The sequence below is a fragment of the Cloeon dipterum genome, chromosome 3, assembly GCF_949628265.1.
Source record: "Cloeon dipterum chromosome 3, ieCloDipt1.1, whole genome shotgun sequence".
In the NCBI taxonomy this organism is placed as follows: Eukaryota; Metazoa; Arthropoda; class Insecta; order Ephemeroptera; family Baetidae; genus Cloeon; species Cloeon dipterum.
This window is the reverse complement of record NC_088788.1, coordinates 27,954,157-27,971,333: the sequence shown is the minus strand read 5'-3', so window position 1 is coordinate 27,971,333 and position 17,177 is coordinate 27,954,157. Positions and strand designations below refer to the sequence as shown.

The 17,177-nt window shown below is 38.3% G+C and overlaps 2 protein-coding genes and 1 long non-coding RNA gene across 3 annotated transcripts; all 3 read left to right on the top strand.

Annotated features, from left to right (window-relative positions):
- The first annotated feature begins 324 nt into the window (after positions 1-324).
- Positions 325-2,500, top strand: LOC135939762 (uncharacterized). The gene is made up of 3 exons (XM_065484315.1): positions 325-516; positions 578-695; positions 1,849-2,500. The coding sequence occupies exons 1-3, from the start codon at positions 387-389 to the stop codon at positions 2,282-2,284; spliced, it is 684 nt and encodes a 227-aa protein (XP_065340387.1). The 5' UTR covers positions 325-386; the 3' UTR covers positions 2,285-2,500.
- Positions 2,501-3,428: 928 nt separating this feature from the next.
- On the top strand, positions 3,429-4,029 carry LOC135939347 (uncharacterized). Its single transcript, XR_010574735.1, has 3 exons — positions 3,429-3,575; positions 3,635-3,689; positions 3,752-4,029. It is a non-coding gene; the product is annotated as an uncharacterized LOC135939347 (long non-coding RNA).
- Positions 4,030-4,681: 652 nt separating this feature from the next.
- LOC135939608 (uncharacterized) lies at positions 4,682-11,172 on the top strand. The gene is made up of 12 exons (XM_065484077.1): positions 4,682-4,978; positions 5,035-5,201; positions 5,258-5,466; positions 5,520-5,693; positions 7,168-7,561; positions 8,207-8,333; positions 8,387-8,587; positions 8,639-8,819; positions 10,319-10,431; positions 10,494-10,661; positions 10,714-10,929; positions 10,984-11,172. Exons 1-12 carry the CDS (start codon positions 4,893-4,895, stop codon positions 11,147-11,149), a joined length of 2,202 nt encoding a protein of 733 aa, XP_065340149.1. The 5' UTR covers positions 4,682-4,892; the 3' UTR covers positions 11,150-11,172.
- Positions 11,173-17,177: the final 6,005 nt, after the last annotated feature.

The following is a 17,177-nucleotide window of genomic DNA, read 5'->3' as shown; positions in this document are numbered from 1 at the left end:
AACCTATGAATTTTCAAGCATCAGCTAATTAAACTTATGGTTCTCATTGTCAAATATGTGTCAAGGAAAATACGATTGATTTATATGGGATTTTTCATCGCATAAACTGGCCTTTGCGACATGATATGCGAATTTTAGAATAATTTAACTTAAATATGATGACTATTTTTTGCATTACAAATGATAAGAGTAAGATATTTATAAAAAAAAACAAACTCATTTGTATCAGGCCGGATTTTTAATACCAGAGTTGGATAAAAAAATTAATTCAAATGCAAACGGAACGGTTGTGCATCCAACTAGCATTGAAGGCTGATGCAGCACTTGTGTGTCCGCTTGGCTTGGGTGCAAATACAAAACGCTGCATTCAGAGTTAGAGAGAAATTATGGTTGGTCGTGCAGTGCGCGTTCTCTTTGCCCTGGGCACTGTCCTAGTTGTCACCCTTGTCCTGTGTAACGACGAGACTAGCCTCGCCCACGAGAAATCAGTCCCGAGAGAAATGAACGCAGATTCCGGTATATTTTTTTATTTCTTCAAGAATCTGGAAAGATTTTGATTGCTGGAACGAATTTTAAGGTGGCGGAAGGACCAAACTAAATGGGGAGCTTCACGAAATAGACTTTACGCAATTGCTAAAGGAAACCATGAAAAGCCGCCAGAGGAGTGACATGATGGGACGCATTTTTTCATCGGCGTAAGTGTCTCGTTCATTTTAATTTAAAGTTCAGCTCACATTGAATTAATTTAAAACCTTGCAAGGAAAGACTTTTATCTTTTCTACGCCTGATTTATTTCCCACTGTGGTTTTCTGTTTATCCTTTTTTGATACTAGCTCTATGCGGCCGCAATCTTATCTGGCAATAACGTGATATCTTACTTTTGACCCTATATCAAGCATCGCTATCACAGTAAGGATATTCTTGTTTTTAACTTGGCTATACCAGAGTAAATATTTTTTACTGTTGATAAATACCGAAATGATTCCGATTTGCAATACTTTATCACTTCTTCTTGTTTTGCTCCAACATAAATTTCACTAAGGTCACCCCAGTGTTTTTAATTTATAATTTGGTAGAGCGGTTAAAATGTTTTTGCGGTTTTTGCCTGTTTTTATCCTGTTATTTAAAATATAAAATTAATTAATTCAGATTTTGATTGATTTTTGTGGTTATTTTTTACCTCTGCTCAGCACATTAAAAATCCCAATAACACCGCCGTGCGGATAACATGGAACAAGTGGCCCGAGTGGCCGCAGAGGAGCTTGGGCCCAATATGGCCATCTTTTCGCCACCTCGCATGAGGTATTTGATTGAAACCCGAGACATTTGTCCCTAAAGACACTTTAAATGTGTGAAATAGACGTGAAATAGCCGGTGCGCCACCTAGCCCGTTGAGCCGTTTGAGCATTTAGAGTCACTAAATCAGCTTCCTTTTGACATCTCTGTCACTATAGGTATTATTACACCTCCATCCTGAAATATCTCACATTGCCTTGACAAACCCCCAACTATGCGAGACATCGGGCTGGTCAATGCGGTTATACTTATTTTAACCGCACGAAAAGAAACATTTCAATTCACTCTCCAAACACAAAAAAATTACATTCTGTATTTGTCAGCAATTGGTTCCAATATTGTCACATTTTTAAAGTTTCCTTTTCCTTAATTCCTTACCTTTGCTTTTACGATTCCCAAACTCAGTCGTTTTAAATAATTTCCAGCTCATGTTTTTCTTTAATTTTTTTTTTTTGAATTTAACGCATATTTTATTTTAGTAAGGATGAACAAGCAAATTTAATTGATTCTGAGTTCTCTTCGCAAATCTAAATTCGCCGGTTGATTTGTTAGGATGAAGAGACTGTTCTACGCCTCGCACTCGCGGCAGCGGCGCTCGTCGTCATTCCAGAAGCTGTTTGCCGCGCTCAGCCGACGTAAAACCAACCCTTACTGGCACGAGATGCCGCCCCAGGCACCATCTGTCACGACTCCCTCGACCACCATGACCACCACTCAGGCGCCAACCACCACGCAGCAAACGGAACCCACGACCGTCAATGTCGTCATGGTCACCGAGGTCAACGTGCTCAACTTTGAAAGTGAACATCTCCGTGCTACGGACAACAGGGTGATGATTACCACAAATGCAGAAAAAGGAGACGCAAAGAATTTCGCGTTGATTGCGGACGACTGCACAGAAAAAAGTGCTTCTGTCAGGTCGTCAGCCGCGTCCTGCACAATGATGATTACCTGTTTCTTGGTACTTTTAAGGCACTACGTAGGTTAAAAAATTTTATCCAGGGAAGTCGTGCTCTGTATTGCTAAAAGAAATTGCTAAGATATTATTTGTAAGAATTATAAGAAATTGGGGATTTTGATCATAAGGTAGCTAATAAATAGTTTATCAATTGTACAAAGTATTTTTTAACTGCCTATGTAATCCCATACCTGAGCTTTTTTTAATTGTTTCGCACATTATAGTTGAAGGAATCGTTTCTGTAAACTCATCGTGTCAAATAAAGCTTGAAATTTGAGCTTTGGATATAATTTAATAACATATTAAATATGAAAATGTTTGCACTAGGAAAATTTTTTAATTTAGGCACATCTTTGCAGAGTGTAATCGTAATGTCATCACAAGAAAAAACAGCTTAATAAAAAAAATTATTAAAGGTCAGCATTTTTCTTGCTTCAACAGCGTAATCAAAAATGAACCCCTGATGAAAAGTGGCAAGTAAACCAATAAGTTGACGGAAAAAAACTGAAAAGAATCTAACATTCGAGAAAATTTTTGCCGGATCTGTCCAGGCTGGCGCACTTAATTTATTAAGTACTTATTACTATTATTAAGCACTTATTTAAGAATGAATGCTGAGAGAAATTATCACTAATGGATTATGCTCTATGTTTTATCTATGATAATGACATGTGATATACCATCCAAAACCCATTCCTTATATATCGAAGTTTAACTCTGCAAGACAATTTGTTGTTGCTTTAGAATGGGTCAGAAAATTATAATTGGAAATAAATTATTCAATATTACTAGGGTGTTATTATTTCAACAATAATCTTCATCATAGTTTCCAGCCAGGCCACTCAATGGCGAAATATTTTTTATTTAACGTTTTCACTGATCTTAGAAAGATAATAGGGTGGTACAAATGTACAAAGGAAAAAGTACATAATGCCATATTTTTTTCAAGTTTCAAACACACTTTTCCAACACTGTGAATTTCGGGATCTCAGTTCAGATTCATGAAAATATCTGTTGTGTTGGTTGATATTTTATTTTTGCTATCGGTAAAATACAAATCAGAAACCACAGGGAGAGGAAATTGAGTTTGTCACAACTTGAGTTAATCAGACATGAGCTGTTGTTGCTATTTTAATCAAAAATGTGATAAACCTATAGGGAGAGGTGGGGTACATAATATAAAGCCTGCCAGTCCCTCATTTACTCACTCAATCCACATAGTCTGCGAAAGAGCAACAACTGCTGAACACCATGGCGAAAAAGATCCTCTGTCTTATTCTTTGCACCGTGCTGATGACTGCCGTTTTGGCCCAAGATAAAGGTACACTGTTTTAAAATTCTGGATTCGTTCAAAATACAGACTTTAATTTCTATTAATAGCGGTTCAATCTGAGTTGCTGAAGGACGTGGCCAATCGACTGGTTGATGATGCTGAGTAATTTTTAAGCTAAAATTTGTCGAATTGATCTAATTCGTTGACGTTTGTTCCATTTGCAGAAAGGGAGGCGCAAGACAAGGGAGAGGTTTTGATAACGAAAGCCCGATGCGAGAAATGGATAAGAGGGAATTTGAGGAAACAATCTACGACCCATAAAAATTGCAATTACACACATACAGACTAGAAACAACAGACAAACCAAACATAAATATGCTGTTAAACTCTCGTAGAATTTTTTCAAACTTAATTGAAACTTGAAAGTTTCCTTTTGTAATTATAAATATACGTATGTATATACTTCAGGAAATAAAGAAAAGAATTCAAAATAAGCATGAAATTTTTTGTTTCAGTCAATTCATTCCCGAAATATTAGTCATGGAGATGTAATAGTTTATTAAAAATGTCATCTACAGATATTTTTATCAGATTTCCGGTAAATTATAAAAATATATTTGACTTGAAATTTCCACTCGAGGAATATTTTATTTCTTGATGATTGATACATAAAAATATATTTTTCAAAATGAAACTATATCAAAGTTTGATGCTATATTCATTAAAACTCCTTTGTGAGCGTCAAATTGTCAGAGAATTATTTTCAAGTTCAATCAGTACTATTACCACTTGTGGAATAATCTACAGCCGAAATAGTGTTTAATTGATGATAACATCTCAAGAGAAACTCAAAGAACAATAATTTTTCAGGTTGTAATAAACATAATGTTAATCGTCTCTCACCCTTCTTTCAATTTTCAACTGTGTATTTTGTTCATTTTTGTCGAGGTGGAAATATTGTATGGGGCAGAACCAAGAAAGATCATTTTGAACCTAAAAATTTTAAAACTGCAAGAAATTTCGAATCCAAACTTGAGCGACAGAAAAAACTTGAACAAAAAATGAAAAATGCTAGGTGGTGCGCGTGTTTGCTGAGAAAGCTTTTTGTTCATTCCATTCCCGCCCTACTTGACAAAAAGTGGGTGTGCCTGCATAAGCACCATCTGGGGCAGAGGGCATTCAGCGCACACATGAGTTTCAAAACAAACTGGTCTTGCTAAAAGTTGAAAAATTCTTCGCTCCAATCACGTCATCAAAAGCCAACTTTAAATTTTGAGATGCTCTCGTCGAAGTAGAGACGCAGCCGCCACAAGGAAGACTTAACCAAGTCCCAGTGTTATTTATTACATTTTTTAATCTAAAAAAATGGCTGCGAGTATTCTTCGAAGGAAGCTTCTTTTTCAAAGCACCGCTCGGTTTTATCAGCGCAGAAACTACGGTTACTATGTCTTGTAAGTTGCTAATATCTCATAATAAGTGTGCCATCAATACATATTGATTTTTACAGATTGCCAGAAACCAAATCCGAATTGCCGGAAAAGCACGTTCTGTCAAGGGCGGACGAGACTTTCCCGTCGTTCGCCAATGTCAACGGGGAGGAATGCCTTAACTCTCTAGGAAAAATTATTTTGGAATACGAAACGAACCTTTGGAAACTTGAGGATGGCATCAAATGTTTGAAAAATCTTGTTATGGATTATTTCGTGTTGACAAACGCAAATAAATTTTAGCTCTGGGAGATGATGTCAAATACGACGACGTGGTTGACAAGCTGGATGAACTAGCTTTACCTCTGGATTCAGCATGGAGCATCGTCAAGACCTTTGCTTTAGTTAACAGCAAACTGATCAGTGCGGACAGCTACTCGAAAGTGCACGATCGGGCCAGAAAAGCTAAGACAAAGAGGATGCACAGCAAGCCAATTTACGAAGCAATGAAGGTGCCTGATTATTGCTGCTAATTTTATCCCACTCTGACTCTTCAAGTCTGTAGAAAATCCATGAAAGCGGCTCAAAGTTTAGCGAGGAAGAGGCAAGGACTGTTAAGAAATTTGTACTTGAGGGTAGACTGAATGGACTGGATTTAGCACCAAAAGAATTTCAGCATTACTCCAATATCATGGGTCAGATTGGACAAGAAAGGGGTCAATTTTTCGGCAAAGCAAAGGTACAAAAAAATTTTTGGTAATAGATTTCCAATTACTTCTTAATATATTTCCTTCGTCATTTGTAACAAAATATTTTTGAATTGGTGCACAAGTGACAAGAAGTGTTATATTATTATTTCAAAATACGATATTTTTCACACTGTTCCCCACAAAATCTACATTTACAAATCTCCTGAGGTCCATAATGGTACATCTGAGTTGCACAGAACAAATAGTGATATCCATGGCATGCAAATCAAGTAAATACATGTCTATCTTCAAAATTCGGCACCCTCCAATTCCCATTCATCATTGTTTGAGTTTCATAAAATGCATCACAAATCAAGCGTCTATTTATAATCTTTATGTTAACAAACTTCTTATAATTATCAGTTTCAGGGAGATCATATTTCATTTTAAGATCTGTAGCAAAAAAGTTTAAGTCTTTGGCCACTAGTTCATAGACGTATCGCGATCTATTGTATTTAGAGATCCCCAGCACTTTCTTTAGATATCGGGTTTTGACTCGCTCTAATGTTTCAAAAGCATTAATTGTAAGATAAGGCCAAATAACTTCTATGCCATAAGAGGCAGTAGGAGAAACCTTCAAGTCAAAGAGTTTAACTGCCGTTTTAATGGAAAGTTTATGCAAGTTTTTAATACTATAAGTTCGCCATAAGGGCTGCCCTTGCTTGTTTCTCCACATGCCTACCAAAGGATAATTCTGATACTTGAAACATAACACCCAAATAATAAAATTCTGGGACAAAATCCACATTCACACCTTCTAATTCAATTTTCTCATTCAATGCATAACGACCTCGTCCCTTATTTCTAAATTTCATTGCCTTACATTTACCTAAGTTCAACTGAAGACTTCTACTTTGTAAGTATTCCTTTACAGCCACACATGCAATGCACAAATCACTCAGTGTCTCACTAGTCATCACAATATCATCCGCAAATAAAATAGCTTTAAGTCCAGGAATATGATTAATTACCTCATTAATATCATTGATTGCAAGATTAAAAAGAAAAGGAGATTATATTATTATTATATTATATTTGTTTATTTTCATCTAAGTCAATATACATATAAAATGCAAATGTCAGGTTATATACAGATGAAAAAGGGCTACAAAGCTAGCGAAAAACCGATAAAACAGACCGTAGTCGTCGCGATGCGCCCGTTATATCGTTCAAAGCTCAAAGATGTATTCACCAGACCTTTTAATTCCTGAAAACAGGCATCTTCATAAATATTTGCCTTAATATTGAGAAAATTTAGGTGTTGATGAGAGCCAACCATAATAAAAAACCGTTTTAAAAATCGAGGAGGCCAAGATTGAAAATTTCTAAAATGGTCGTCTGGATTAGTGGTATCTTAAACGCCCCAAATAATAATACAATGACAAAAAATTGGTCAACTTTCAGCCTCTGTTGACAGTTTTAAACACATTTTTAATTCAAGTGAAACATGGTGGCTTTTTCCAGGTTGCAACTGAAGCGTTCAAACAGATAATCGGGGACCCGAGCATGACTCGAGACTTTCCTCGCAGTCTCCTGGTAGCCACTGCTCAGGACTCAGCAAAGCCAGGTCAAGGACCGTGGACCGTCACTCTGAGACAGTCTGTGGCAGAGCCTTTTTTGCAGTACTGCCCAATGCGAGAACTCCGATGGAACGTGTGGCAGGCAAGTGTGCGACGGTGCTCCAATGAAGGCGACAGAGAGCTCAACAACAGCGTCCACATTGAAAAGCTACGGTCTATGCGCAAGGATCAGGCCAAGCTGCTCGGCTTTGATACATTTGCTGACATGTCGATGCAGACCAAAATGGCGGGAAAGGTGGATACAGTCAGGTCAATGATTGCAACTCTTTTGCTTAAAGGTAATTTTCATAATTATTATTTGTGGAACAAGAGTATCAACGGTGTTAAAAAATCGCTGCCTTTTGAACTGTCCTTGTATTTATAAAAACTTTGAGGAAGATTTTTGAGATGGCTATGGGGCTTCCTTGTCTCTTAGAGTTGACATCATTGAAATCCACAAAAGAAATAACACCAGTGACAGATTCCCTCGATTACTTGGTTCTGAGCAGTAAAATACTGATATCATTAACATTTTCTCTTAAAAGTACAATATCATCAGCATGTAACCCCAGGAAAATCTTTCATCAAAATCGCTAATTATTGAAAAAATGAAAAGGAAGGGTACGCCCTCCTTACTTAACCCCATTTGACCGTAGGATTTCTTCAGAAATAGAAATACCGTCATTGATTAATAAAAAAATTATATCTCTAGAATTTATGCAAACAGGTTGAGCTCTTCAAAAGAAAAGATTTTTGTTCACTAGAATTTTTTTAATATAAGCGTTCTTCTAATAGAGTTCAAAGCTGTTTTAAAATCTAAAAATAGGGCATACAGGTGTGTTTTTGTTCATCATTTTTATGTTTTTTATATCACATAATTTAATTACCTTTTATAAAACTTCTCAGTTCACTTAATGCAAATGCGCGTATTTGTAACATTTCAGCCAAGCCTGCACAAGACGTGGAACTAAAAAATTTGCTGAAATTCGCGCAAGAAAGAGGCTTTGAAGGAGGTTTAATGCCTTGGGATATTCCGTACTGGAAACGAAAGCAGCAAAGATCAATTTTCAAGTAATTTTTAAGTCGCTCTGTCCTTGAAATTTTTACCATCCGGTTCATTCCAGAATGACTGAAGAAGAGATGCAATTGTACTTCCCCTTGGAGCATGTAGTGAGCTGCATGTTCCGGTTGGCAGAAAAACTTTTCCAGCTAGAGATTGTCAAGGATGAACATGCAAGCAACTGGCACCCTGACGCTGCATTTTACCAAGTGAGAAGTGCCGAGGGAAGACTTTTTGGAGGCTTCTACTTTGATCCTTTCTTGAGGTAACTGTCATTTGTTGGGATCTGCTATCTACAAGAATTTAATATTCACAGACCGGAATCCAAAGGAAAATCTGCGATTGGTTGGATGTTGAATGTTAGAGGCAGAAACTTGGCCATTCCCAATGGTGGCGTTCCCCTTGGCGGGCTGGTTTTCAATTTCGCTCCTCCTGACACGACCACAGGAACTCCTTCATGCTTGACAATCTTGGAAATGAGGGAGCTCTTCTCTAAGGTAAGGCGCGATATTGATGGGTATTGTTACATTTCATCCTAGTGAAATTGCGCATCGCTCTACGGCTCTACACACACTCAAATTTTCACTGTCAAATAGATTGTTGCCTTTTCTTACAACAAGGAAAATTATTGCCACTAGGGAGAAAATTTGTTCTCAAGAAGGAAAATTGAGTTTGGTTGTTGAGCTATGCCCAATTTTACAATCACCTGCACGATTAATTGAAAAATACTTTCTTTTTTATGGTACTTAATTTTTTTGCGGAAATTATTTGAGGTATTTGTATCGCTGACTCAAATATTCCAAGCCTTTCAAACAATCTTAGAAGTGCTGGAATTGATTGATTATATAAATTCTCTTGAAAATATGGTAGCACAATTAAGTTCTACAAATTTTTTTACGTATAACAAATTCATGATGTACGATAATGTGAATAATAGAGTTTTAAGAATAATTTGAGGTTGAGATTTTCTTGTTAATCAAAAATTAGGCTTCATCTTTGTTACTGGAACTAGTTGATAAACCAATTGCTTAATTTAGTTTATAATTATACAAAGTGAACAAATAAATAAACATAAGTAATTTTGCGGCTCACAAGAAAACCCCACACTCCGGCCACCCCGAAATTTTATATTTTTGCATAAAACGTGTATACTCATTTGATGTTAACATGAAAATTTTTCTATTTACCAATGCTTTTGAGATACAGACTGGACAAAATTATTTGAAAAATTTGAAAATCGATAAAAAAATCCATTTTTGTTCAGCCATGATGATTTTTGGTGTATAGATTCCTATTAATGAAACAAATCGATTGGTGGGATGGTGGGTCGTATTTTACTACCAGAAAACGACTTAATTTTAACATAGAGGTAACTTTGAGCCAAAAGACGTTAAAAATATAAACAATATTATGCTTAAAAAATTAATTATTCAGATTATAGTTCGCATCTAAATTTTTTCAGCATTGCATCTATCTTTAGACATTAAATAAATTAAATAAAAAACATCTTTCTAAAAGTGTCAGATTGTGAAATATTCTTTAACTTAAGAAATTACTACTGCCAGTTTTTAATATTTCAATCGACGTGTTACCAGCTCTTTAAAGAGCAAAAAAGTAAACAATCGAGCATTAAATAGTCAAAATCTCATAGCAATCGTTTTTTCATTTCTCTCGACAAGGAGAGAGTCTGCATAATATCAAATTTCACTTATATTGAACTAGAGTTGCTAATTTAAAAAAAAAATTCAGGGAAATTCCCATAAGACCCATACTAAGGTTGGCCTCCATAACTCACCTATGGTGCTAGATATAAACTTTTCATTGGCTATTTTTGTCAAATATCACGAAAGTCTTGACTAAAAAAATACTTCAATTTTGGTCGAAACGTGGGGTTTACTTGTCAATTTTGCTGGTAACTAGTTGTGAGTGCAGTTTAGTACTTAAAAGTTCTCAAAATGGTCTAAATTCACCCTTAAATTAAATCCTTAAATTTTAGTTTGGCCACATACTGCAACAAGTTCTGGCAACTGCAACCTGCTCTGAAGTCTCTGGTCTCACTAATGTTGAGTGGGACGCTGTCAACATCAGCAGCCAGCTCATGTCTATGTGGTATGCACTAAAAACCTTCATGGAGACAATTCCGCTAAATTTTGGATTTTGTTGCCTGGCAGGCTGACTGACCCAAGCTTCCTACAATCGCTCAGCCACCACCACGCAACTGGAGAGCAGCTCACTGAGGAGACAATCGCGTCCTTGTCCAAATCTAACCGCATTTTAGCTGGCCATGAACTGTGCCGCGAGCTGTACCTCTCCACTCTGGACATGGATTTGCATTCAACGTAGGCACAATTTTTATTTTTAAACTTGCGTTTACATTTTTGTTTAACCAAGGGATGAGTTTTGGCTGGACACAGTGAAGCGCATCTATCAGCAGTACATGCCCTTTGAGCTAGACAAAAGGGACGCCCATCCTTGCTCTTTTACACCCATCTTTTCTGGGGATTGGGCGGCAGCCTATTACTCAGGCCTGTGGGGTAGAATGGTGGCCGCTGACGCGTACAATGCTTTTAAGGATTCTTCTGAAGATGTTGAGGAGGTTGGAAAGAGGTTTGTTTTAATCTAATTCAACAGCAATACACCTTGCTAATTTGATCTTCACAGATTTAGACAATGCATTCTTGAACCTGGCGGCGCAGTTCAGCCAGCTGTTGCTTTTAGGAGGTTTAGAGGTCGTGATCCATCTCCCAATGCACTTTTGAACAGTTTGGGTTTGAAGGTGGTTAAGCCAGCAGTCAAAGTAGCATCAAATAATATTGTAGATAATTAAAAAGAATATTGCTATTACTCTAATTAATTAGTTTTATTTAAAAAAATGTGTCTGCTGATTACAAAAGGGGTAAACTGAGTCAAAGTAAGCACAACCGGAATTTTCTTTGTAATTTCAAAACGTTTTCAAACCAAAATCACTTCCAAAATTCTACATTGATTTGGATAGTGGCTTAAAATTTACATCTTTTTGAGTCACAATTTAGAATTCTCCCTCGCGTCTTAAAATAAACATTTAGAGGAGAAATCTTGGCCGTTTTAATCAAAGAGCGTCGGCAACATAATGACACAGGAGCACAAAGGAGAGCGCGACGGAACAGACAGTTCTATGCTGCATGTTATTAAAAAGAACTGAATTAATTTCGCGCAAAATTCTTTGCCAGCGACGAGAGACAAACCCACGCAGCATCTTGAGAGATAAATATCAAAGGCCTGCCTGCTCCTGGTTGATAATTTCCATGCAGCAAAACACAAAGCGCCTTTCCGCTCAATGCCGTTTTGCGGGCTGCGTGCGCTCGGCTCTCCTGTTCTTTATCTCCCGACGCGCGCGCATGTACATATTTTCCATATTTATTTTCACCAAACGAAGCCGCATGTATGCGTGTTGAGCGCAAAAAGCGAAACTTTACTCAAAGAGCAAACCATGATCAAAAGTATTATCATTACAAAAAGGGCATTTCATTTTATTTTGAATCTTTAGTTTGTAAAGAATTATTCAAATTTGTCGACTAATTTAATTTAAGTAATAAGAGAAGTGTGTTAATTTTGATTCTATTATCTCCTCTGTTTAAGAATTTTCTTCAAAATATTTGCACCTTAAAATGTAATCAAGCTAAATTGTCCCGACGCTTAAAACGTACTCACTATAAGATTACTAGATAGTTAATGAATGTTTGTCCTTTTCATTGCGTATTCCCTCACAAATATCATGAAATTTTTTTAAATAAATCATGATTTTAGCTTTATTTTAATTTTCTGGACACAAGTTTTTCATATAAATAAAGCGTAATTTCGCTTCTTGGCAATAACTCTTGCACAAAAAGTCAAAAAATAGTTCTCGTTGACGTTTGAAAAGGGGATTTGGGTTGACAACTGGCAGTGCCTGCGGTTGCAGCGAGAGCACCTTTGCGGCACCAATATCAGATTACTGCCGGGGCAGACCACTCGGCTGCTGGCTGGGCTGGCTGGGCTGGCTGGCCAGCGCGCTTATCGCAATAAAACGAGACAGAAACAAGGCCCATTACTAGTTGCGTGATTGTTTCCCCATTTGGAATGCACGCTGCTAACGATGCTGGCTGCTCTGTTCGTTGTGTATGGTGCTCCTGCTTGCGACTGGGAAGCCCAAGAGGGCCGCTAGTTGCGGCATTTGCGAGAAAAGTCGCATGCCACTTGTCATGCGTGGTGCGCGAGAGGGCGCCTTTTTCGTTTCACGCATACCACGCAGCAAAACAACACCCTATATATGTGAAATTAGTTGGCTCTAAACTGCGGCGAGATTTCGGCGATTGCTATAAGCTTGTCGAGGTGAAATGTGTCTGATCGTGATCGTTGATAGAAAAATGTGTGTTATTAAAATGCCACGAACGTTTATGTATGTGTTTTTAAAAGGCCCTTTCCTATCTGAACATTAACTGTCATTTATGTGACTAACTTGGAAAAATATGAACTGGCTAAAGAATAAAAGTTAACTATCCTGCGTAATGTTGACAAATTTGAAACTTTTTCCTTTTTCATAAAAAAATGGTGTAAACCCCATTATCTTAATTTTCTTTTTCAACACAGGGCTGGACTGGATAATCAGGCGAACCAGGTGCTCGCCCAGTGCGCCGCCCATACATTTAACTTGAGCCTTATAGCGCCCCTCTGGCTGAATGCCCCCAAGGCTCCCATTGCTTTAATGTTAGATAGAGCGCCCCGGTAGAAATTTCTGCCCCAGTCCAGCCTTGTAAATATTTACGTGATATCTGCTTCTTTTGCAGGACATGAGGGGGAGAAACCGAACACTTTGGCTTTTTACTGAAACCCAGCAAACTTTGCAATGTTACTACCTTCATAGCAACTTTTACGATATAAAATAAATATTAGTATTTGATTAATGAAGAACGTACGCATGGGAAAATTGAAATGTATGTTGTTGCGGGGTGGCCGGGAAGGATATAACAAAAATTAAAGAACAAGGTGAAAAAGCTCAACTAACTAATCACTATATTTAATTCAGGAGTTTTTGCTGTAAGTGAAATTTTTAAAAAGAAAAATTAAAATAATACACGACATTTCATCATTTATCATTAGCAGCGAGCGTTTCCTGAAAATTCCAAATGATTCGTGACTCTTGATTATGTACAGTAGCAGATCCCGCACAACGTCCCCACAAAATCTTTGATTGGTATATCGATGATCCTTTGAATAATACAGATAATCTTAAATTAAATATAACCTTGATTAAATTTCCCTTTCATCTGTCATGATGAGAGTGGAATAATTTTATTTCTTTAAATATATTTGTATTGGTTCACGAGTTTTGTAAAGAGAGAGGCGTTGCAAATATGAGGCTGAATTTAGCTTTTGTTGATTTATTTCTTTTTTTTAAGAAGCAAAGTAGATAATGTCGTGTAATAATCAGGGTTCTCCCCGGTGTATATATGGCAGTAATGAGAAAACGCTCGTTAATTGCAAGTGCACACAGAGTAGGGCTCGTTTGAAAGCGGCGCAAGTGTGTCTTTAGCTTGTAGTGTGCTCACCCAGTCGAGAATGCGTGCACGCGCGGCGGTGTACATTATGGTGCTGGAGGGGTGGTTGTTTGCAACCCGTCGGTCGGCGGTGCCAAGCACGTTGCCTATCTTCAACTCGCACACATCCTCGTCGGCCGTGTGTTTGACTTTCATCCACATTACTCACTCACTCAGTCAGTCAGTTGGGGGAGCGACGTGCGTGTTGCATAAGCTGCACTTCCCCAAATTTGTGCTAATTCTCCATCTTTTATTCAGCCGACCGACGCCGGCGGGCGGCAGGAAATCTTTTCTTCGGCTCCGCCTAGCTTGTGAGTGTGCGTTTCGTGACCTTTAATCCCGATCCATTAATGAATTGGGCCAATCGATTCTTCGCTCGTACAAGCACACAACTAATTTTATACACACACACACACACACACACACGGGCCCCAAACAAACTGCTCCGCCTGAGTGTGAGAAAGAAGAGGAAATATTATTCATCTTGCGCGCTGTCAAAGTCCGATGAAAAATCGTTGTGCTCAGCCTGCACGCATTTTTCAGGTGAAGGCAGTTTGTTAATTTATTTTTCACCGAGGAGATGCCGGGTTTTCGGCCTAAAATGAAATCCGGGCAAATTGAAAAGTGAACAGCGTGCTCGCGCTTTTGACGAAATGAAAAATGGTGCACCAGCACTTTTGATGATCTGCTTGTTTGTGCGTGTTGCAGATGGATGGGTTTCTTACCTTTTTCTTTTCGGCAGACTGCCGTGAGTTGGCGGAGACCGGCTCTATTGACATTCTGATGGAAGATTCCTTCGAAAGCTGCTGAGCGCTAAAAAGGTGAGCGCAAATAAATTACCGTCAAGGAGTAGAGAAAATTTGGAACGTGTAATTTTCGCATCGTAAATTTATCCATTTTGCGTGCGCTTTGAACAATCGACTGCAATTTTTAATGAGGCGGTTCCATGCATTCACAGGATCAGTCACGTTGAATAAGAAATTTGGTTTCATGCCAGCGTTCTCATCGTGTGGTGTTAATGTTTCCTACTTTTAGTCAAGCTTTTGACTGCTGAATAGCCCTGGTTTTCTTTTTCCGTTTTGGCAAAACCACACATACAACATATTGCCAAAATCGATGCTAACGGAAGCTAGGTCATTTCCAAGCCAAGAAATGTGAATGAATTACCAAAAGCTGAAATTTTTATTTGTTTATTTAAAGAACATTAAAAAACTAAGATCGATCGGCGCGGTTTGAAGTAAAATTGAGAAACATAACTCCTACTAATATTAAAAAATCAAGAAAAAATTAAAGAAATACACAATTATATACGGAGGAATAATTCCCTTGTACCTTACTGACGGCTGCAAACTGCTGCCCTATTAAAAAAGATTTTAGGCAAAAAGCCTGATTCATCATCCCAAACGAGAAATATATTTTAAGACAAAGAATGAGAGAAGGTTAAATCACAACAGGGAGGGCGAGTGGTGGGGTTGGCAAGATTTCGTCACTCATATGCCCTCTTTTTTATTTTACTCAGCGATGAGTACAGCCGGACGTTTTCAACGATCGCTAATTCAGAATTATGTGCAGTTATGAATTTTGTTAAGAGGTTAAGTACTAGTGATGAGGCCTGCGAGGCTGAAACAGCTGCTGCACAGGGAGAGAACTTGTTATTTAATTTTTCACTATTAGCATCCAGAGTAAATTTTCCTCACAGAGTAGAGCCATTCAGTTTTTCTTAAATTTAAAGAAAAAAAATGATATGGTGGAACAACAGTATGATACGAATGAATATTCATATGGGCAATTTGTTTGACGTTCCTCGCATTTGTAAGTCTAATTGAAGGAATTCTGATACAAGTAGATTGTGTTTATCTACGAAAAAGAAAAGAAGCCGTCGATATAAAAATCCCACGAGATTTTTACTCGCGGCTGCGAAGAGATACCCAAAACGAACAGGAAGGTACAACTCGCGTCGGGGATTAATAAAATAATGCAGCAGGCAGCTCCATTATAAACGTGAAGTCGCACACTTTGACAGACAGCTCCTTAAAAAGCATTTCATAAAAACGCCGAAAGTGAGTTAGGCAGGAATAATGCGATAAAAGCAGCGTAAAAAATGATGGATCTGCCCGGCTGGCCGTGTCATTGGTTTCTCCGTTCAGATGGTGGTGTCCCCTACCTTGAGCGGCTTTCAAAAGCAACCTACGCCGGCAGGCCGGTCGAGCCAGTCTGTATATATGCAGAGAAGAAGAAGAAGAAGAAGGGACTGGCTGGCTGTGCAAGAAGTGCCGTTTAACCTCTGGGGTCAGGCGTAATATGTTCAAATCATGACACCACCCAGTGAATATTAGCATTCAACAATCAGCCGCCCTTGAAACCAAACGAACGAAAATCATCCATTCCGGCTTTCCTCGACCTCGCGTGAATTTATTTTCGCTGTGGGGATGTGAAAAATGCGAAAAATGTCGATTTCTTCCTTTCGTTCACGATCAAACCAACACTGGTGATAGAATAGCTGGAAGGAGTATTATTTCTTGAGTTGCATTTTTATAAGTCGTCCCACCATGTTCGATGCAGTTTTTAAAACAATCTGGCAGATTAAATTTGCAAGTATAATTATTCAGTAATTATTTATTCTTTCCCACCTTCTCCTTCTTTCCAATTACGCATGCTTGAATTTTTTTAACAAGCTCTAGTGGTCAAACTTATTTTTTGTTTGGTTTTAATAGGTGTCTGAGGAGATTCGAGACAAATCGCCCGACCATTTTTCACATCCCTATAACTCTCGTGCCAGAGCGGCACACAATAGCTCTGCGGGCTGCTTTGGTGCCTTTCCCTAAACGCTCTGGCTGGTCGACTCGGCGTCGCCATGATCGATTGGCCAAAACTAATTAGCGATCTGCTCTTTTAATGATATTCACATGCTTGCTCTTTTCCGCCGAACTTGTTACTCCGGTCTAAATGTTACGGCAGAGAATATAATTCACGGGATCACCGCCGACGTTGTTTATCGGCTGTCGAGTGGGTCGGTCGGGCGGTTGGCTGGACACAAAAAATAAAACCGCGCCGCAGCCAGATTTGCAGATTTACCGCCACAGCCGCTTTCCAAGCAGATTACCGCGTTTTATTATCATAATGCGAGAGAGCTGCTCTCGATGCTGCTGTTTTTTTTGCAAATACACTAAAAGGCTCCATTAGCGCTCTAATGAATTAAAATGTGGCTTCTGCTCTCTTGTTGCTGCTTTGAATTCGTCGATTTGTTTGCGTCAAAAACCGCGCGTTGGAGCTTACACCGTGGCTAATTTATCAAAGCGA